The 6,264-nt window shown below is 43.4% G+C and overlaps 1 protein-coding gene across 1 annotated transcript in view; it reads left to right on the forward strand.

Annotated features, from left to right (window-relative positions):
• ELAC2 (elaC ribonuclease Z 2) overlaps window positions 1-6,264 on the forward strand; it is a 60,133-nt gene that overhangs the window by 25,736 nt on the left and 28,133 nt on the right. The window contains exons 10-15 of the mRNA XM_019501480.1: window positions 777-835; window positions 921-993; window positions 2,095-2,207; window positions 4,030-4,128; window positions 4,380-4,518; window positions 4,620-4,705. Of these exons, the coding sequence (XP_019357025.1) occupies window positions 777-835; window positions 921-993; window positions 2,095-2,207; window positions 4,030-4,128; window positions 4,380-4,518; window positions 4,620-4,705 (569 nt within the window). The remainder of the gene's footprint in view (window positions 1-776; window positions 836-920; window positions 994-2,094; window positions 2,208-4,029; window positions 4,129-4,379; window positions 4,519-4,619; window positions 4,706-6,264) is intronic.

Below are 6,264 nucleotides of genomic sequence, written 5' to 3' on the forward strand. Positions count from 1 at the left end.
TCAAAAAATCTAATACTGATTCACTTCTGTCCTTTAATATGACTCCAGTTTGGTTCAGCAGTGTAAGATTAGTCATTGTTTTGAAGGATTAGAATGTTGAAACTAAAACCCAGGTAATGAGATTGTGAGCATTGGAGTATATGTAAAGGGAAAGACTAGTTGCATCCCTTCTACCGTTAATGCTTGAAATACCATGTTTCAATTAATACACACAGCAGGCAGATATAAACAGCCTTTTGTTCAAATTCGCATATCGTTTCAATCATAGGAGTGATGTTCAAAAGATGAAAAAAAAATCTATTAGTTACTTTTTAACTTGGTGCAAGAAGAGTAGATGGATGCATACATATTGTGCTTATTTCCTTTGTCTGCTCTGTTTTTCCTAGAAGAGCAAAGCTAGTGAGATTATAAGAAGGGATATATCAAAGAACTGAAAGCTGAGTAACAGGAGCTTTAGTCACCAAGTGGAACTCTTAATTGTTTGGTTTTTTTTAAATACTTAATTCAGCTGCATAACTTAGAAGAAATTTTCTTGTTGAAGTTTGAGGCTCTGCCTCTGTAGGTTAGAGTTCATATTCATGTATCTGGGTGTTGTAAAGTAGATCAGCCACTGAAACTTTTGGGAGGAAACTGCCTCTTCATGCTTCATAAAGATATCAATAACTATGTTAACCACATTTCTTGTCTGTTGTTTCTTTTTTGGCTGTGTTTAAACTCAGTGTATGCTGCTGGTAATAGCTCTTTCTGAGAGAACTCTACTTTCTTTTAATTCTCAGCTTCACCCAAGGAAAGGGAACTTCTTGGTGTTTAAAGCAAAGGAGTTGGGCCTGCCAGTGTAAGTACAAGAGCCCTGCCTTTTGCTCAGGAGAGTTCCAGTTGCCCACTCTTGGTATAACTGTCTCTTGTGTTCTCATTTTCAGTGAAACTGCAGCCATTCAGCCTATAATTGCAGCTGTCAAAGATGGAAAGAGCGTCACTTTTGAAGGCAGAGAGGTACGGTGAGACTGCGCCTTGTGCTATTAGCTGTTCAGCCATGGTGTAGGCTGGGTGGAATTCATGTCAGGGTGAACATTATAGTAAGCAAATGGCGTTTTTGTACACTTTTATAGAAATCTGCTTCTTGGGGTTAGGAGACTGCAGATATGTTCAGAACCTTCCCTTGCCACTTGCTGGAAATGCTAATTTGAACCTTTCCCCATCCATGCTTTATCCTTGAGTATCTCAGCCCTGCATATCTTCTGGGGTGCTGTAATCTCCTTTGGTAGTTGTTCTACTTTTTAAGTTTTCTGTGTTTCACCACCAGATCATTACAGTAAGTAACGTGTTCTCCTCATGCTTGTTACGGCAGGCAGAAACTGTCCTGTGTTCTTTTTGATAGTACGGAGAGAGGAGATGGTTAGGAAAAAACATACTCTGAAATAGCTGTAATGTGTGCTAGTCATGTGTGTCCCTTCAAACCCATAGAGGTTGATCTGTTCTAAAGATTTGAACTGGCAGTAGTTTGAGTTTATGAACTTTAGTCCTTCTTTAGGTAAAGGCTGATGCAGATTTTAAATTACAAGATGCAGGTGTGCTTCTCCCATGCATGACCCAGAACAGTTATGGGCTATTACTGCACTTAACAATTCTTAACCTCTCTCTTACTTCCAGAGTAACCTAAATGGCTCCCATGTTAAGGACAAGCAAACCTTTAATCTTTTAGGTTAGTAATTGACATGAGGGAAAGGCAGCTCTGGATATCACTAGTCAGTCAGTAGTAACTGGCACCCCTCTGCCACTTTAACCACATTCTTTACTTTATTCTCTAATTGGGGATCTGTTGCATCAATGGCACAACAAAACCTTTTAATTCATATAATAAGGGGAGTAGAAGCTAGAAAATACCAGAATGGGAACTGTATTCACATTTGCTGAAGAGTAAATGCATAATGCTCTGTTAGTTCTTTTGAGATCTCTGCTTGGCTGAGAGATGAACTGAACTTACTGATGGAAGAGCAGAGGCTACTGGTTATGTTGCTGAAAGGCATTCTGATTCAGAAATCAATCTAGCACGTGTGTTAGGACTCCATGTAACTGTTATGTACCTTATTGCAGATTTTGCCTGAAGAGATCTGTTCTCCCCCTGATCCAAGCTCCATTTTCATTGTAATTGAGTGTCCTCATGAAGGGTTTGTGGATGCCATCTGTGAAAATGACACATTCCAAAGGTATGGAGTAGAGGTGGAGCAATATATTGGTTGCAGATTGGATCGGCACCAATAAAAGGAAAATTAACATTATTGGATATCAGCTTTTTTTTTGGTCAGTGTAGCTGACTTAATGTTCACTGATAAATATAATGTGCCTTCTGGCCAGGGCCTCTGGATGCTGTGTGTATACATGCACGTGGCCAGGAATGTGGCCGGGCAGTGTGGAGAGCAGCGCCCTGCAGGTAAGTTTGTGGAATGGACATGGAGGGGGGCTGCAGATCAAGATCTCCATGGTGAGGGAGGAAGTGGGGCTGTGGCTGGGGGTGTCCAGTCAAGTTGGTGAATGAATCTGGGGCGGGGAGCAGGATGGAGCTATGGATGGCTCTCCCAGGGTGCACTGGGGGGCTGGGGTGGGTGATGGCTTCCCACTGCTGTGTGCACCCCATAGGGGAGCAGGTGCCCCCCCAGAGTTATGTACGGGGCAGTTGCGGGCTGCTTGCTATGGGCTCAGGGCTCTCCACTCTTCTGCCTTTCTCTTCGAAGCCCTGTGCTGGCCATGCGTCCCCTGCCTGCCTGGCAGCAGTGGGCATGACAAGTGCCCCCCCTGTGGCTGGGCAGACAGGGGATGCGTGGCCAGTGTGAGACTCCCAAGGGAAGGGCAGCAGAGCAGAGAGCCCCAAGCCCCCACAGCAAGCAGCCCTCATCTGCCCTTGCCCACTGGAGCTTTGCTCCAGTTAAATGCCCCTGCACTTAAAAATGGTGGTGGTGGTGCTTGAAGTAAGGCTAATTTGGTGAGCTTTAGTTCAAGTGACCCACTACCATTTTTAGGTGTCGTGACGCTGATCCCTTGGACGAGCCGCCCACAGCTCTGTCTTGCTCCCTGCCCCACTCCCTCACCATTGGGTCCTCAAGCTGCCCCTTCCCCTCCACAGACTTACCTGCAGGGTGCTGCTGTCCACACTTACAGGAATGTAGCCAGGCAATCGGTTTGGGATTGGTATCAGCCAATATGGTTAGTTAATAATCGGCTATTGCTGTTGCCCATGAAAGTCTTTATCAGTGCACTCCTAGTATGGAGGGTGGTATGGATGTGCTCCCTGGCATGCAGGGTGAAATTTTTGCAGTTTTGGTATATGCAGAGTTAGTGACACCTGAGTGATAATTGAGTTATATTATACTTGTCTTCTTTCCTGACGACTTTGAAAATCTACAAATGACCTGTTGAAAGAGAGATTTCCAAAATGGTCATCAGAGATGCTGCTAGTGGAAAGGTCTCTGAGAGATGGCTTGCTCCCTTTGGTTTGGGAAGTCTAGGTTTGTTAATTTTGGGGATTTGGCTGATCTGACTTTTAGAGGGCCTTCAATGGAGGACATGTTGCTTAATGACTGGTGATCAAAGATACTGAGACTTCCATCCATCTTCTGGGATTACTGCTGTCTTCATCTCAGAAAGTTTAAGGTACCTGTGTTGGGTAGTAGGCTACTTTTTTTTTCTAGGGGTGAGGCTCTTGGTGTTCCATAGATACTGAATTTACTCATTTCACTGAGAGGAGAATTGCTTTCCCCTTTCACAGCAAGATAGTGGAAAATGTATTAAGCAACTTACTAAGGCTCTCCTAGAGTCTTTCCTAGAATTGAAATGCAGAGTTCAGGGCTCCTTCATTCAGTCCGTGCTTTTAACTTCTATGCTCTGTTTTCCTTCCTGAAGTACGATATTACGCAGTTTGAAGTACCTGGTAGTAGATTTTAGAGGATGTGGCTATTTTTGGTGAGGATATTCTTGTGTAATGTGTGCATCAAAGGTGTACTTTTTTTTTCTTTCCTGCTAAATGTGTTCTAGGTATCAAGAGGGAAAATCTGAGGATCATGTGGCCTTGGTTGTTCACATAACCCCCGAGTCTGTGCTCCGGGACAGCCGGTACAAGCAGTGGCTAGAAAAGTATGTGGCTTTCACTTGATTGATTTGATTTAAAAATGATAGCCTTACCTGAAGCATAACCCACAGATATTCTGATTCCAGGCTCTGTCTCTAAATTGTAATAGGTACCACGGTGGGTTCGAATGTTTTCGTTTCAGAGGAGCATTTGGCCACTGGCTTGGGATGCTTTGTGGGGGTTATCTGGCTAGCCCTGAGCCTAGGGCAAATGTGGCTTATGCTTAAATGTACTTTTTACTCCTTCTGCTTTCCAGGTTTGGATCCGAAACTCAGCACTTAATACTTAATGAAAATTCCAACGCTGTGCACTGTCTGCGCAGCTACAAAGTACAAAGCCAGCTGAACCTGATTCACTCGGAAATCTTTCCGTTGTTGACCAGTTACCAGAGTAAGGTAGGAAGGAGGCACTGCCTAGTCTTTCTACAAGTGATAGCCTCTGGTTTTCCAGAGGCAAAGTAAAATGCTTGATTGTTCCATTTCTACAAACTCTTCAGGAAGAAGAAGCTAATTTTGGCATACCTGTTGTCCGGGGAGAATGTCTCCTGAAATACCAGCTGAGACCCAAAAAAGAATGGCAGAGGTTGGTAGGAATTGGATCCTTCTCTTGGTTACATTTAAACTAAAGTAGATGGTTTGGAGAGAATTTCCATGGGAGCAGAACTAAATTCATAAGCTGACACCAGGGTTTAGGCCAAGTTTTGCCTTTCAGCTAGGGAAACAGTGATTTAAAACCAGCTTTGTGTTCTTCTAGACCAGTCTATTCTGGGTTTGACCCATCAGGAGCAACTTCAAGCAGTTGGTTAAGTGTGAGGTTCTCATGGTGGTAGCTTTTTTTATAGGACCCAAATGATGGGTGGGTCATATTGTGCAAAGTGCTGTACAAACCTGCATTGCCCCAGAACATATGCAGTCCAAATGGGAGCCAGACTGTAGAGGACAAATCTAGAGAGAGAGAGAGAGAGAGAGGTAGTTAGCTTGAAGTCAGTCAGAAGGCAAGGGAAATGTGCACTTTCATAGACTAGCTAAATAAGTTTATCAAAAGATTTAGTGACCCCAAGTTTATTTAATCAGATTATCTCTTTGTATTTCCATGCTTTCTTAAAAGTTCTTCTAAGAACAGTGGCCTGAGAGATCAGGTTGTTTCATCCTTTCCTAGGGTGTGGAGAGGAAGCTCTGGCCAGAACAACTCCTTTTTAAGAGGTCTGGTCTGATGAGGGGCCAGATCCTGTTCATTCTACTAGGTGCTTAGGTGTGATCCTATTTTGTCCTCCTAAAGGCGCTGAAAAAGTTTAATGTACCTGCTTTTGTAATACACCATCTTAACTTTAAGTGTGCATCACAAAAAGCTGTCAAACGGGGGAGGAGCCATCCACCTTCTATGTTTAACTTTTTCAGGGATTCAAGGATGGACTAGGTTATCCCTAAGGGCCTGTTCCTCAGACCAGGTTACTATGCTGCTTTATGCTTCAGTTTCCCTGTCTAAAGGTCCGGTGTCATGGCTGACTTGCAACATCGGGATGTTTAGAGGATAAGAGTGTGAAAAGTATGTAGATTTTAAGTGTTTCCAAGAACGCTCTGTATCTCTAAAGGAACTACCTGGTTAGAGCATAGCTGAAAATCCTAAAGGGAACTCAAAAAAGGGATTGTAAATGTATTCAGGCTTCCCTTTTATCTTAGTGGTTCCTAAACTGTAGGTTGCAAACTGCAGTCTCTCTCAGGTACTGTATGTGCTTTTAACTACAGGCAGAGCTTCACCATGCCATAGCTTCACCACACTAATTGTCTTACTGCCTGCAGTTACCCTGAAGATAATGAAGGGTAAAGAGGGGCAACTTGGTCTGAGTTAATTGCAGGGTAAACTGCTAGTTTCACCATTTTTGCTGGATAAGAGTAGTCATATGGATGGCTACTATGGAGCAAGTGACTTGTAGTGAATCACCATCCTCTTCTTTTTTGAGGGCATGAGAACAGCAATGACTTGTATACAAGATTGCAAGGAAGACTGGACTGTATGTGGGATTGCAATCAGAAAAAGTTTGGGAACTGCTGCTCTTGCTTCATCTTGTTAAAAGACTTCAAAGCCTATCCGTATCTCACATGTGCACAAATACAAGGATCACTAAAATGAGCATAAGTGAG

Source organism: Gavialis gangeticus, unplaced genomic scaffold (assembly GCF_001723915.1).
Source record: "Gavialis gangeticus isolate Ggan-Ray unplaced genomic scaffold, GavGan_comp1, whole genome shotgun sequence".
NCBI lineage: Eukaryota > Metazoa > Chordata > Crocodylia > Gavialidae > Gavialis > Gavialis gangeticus.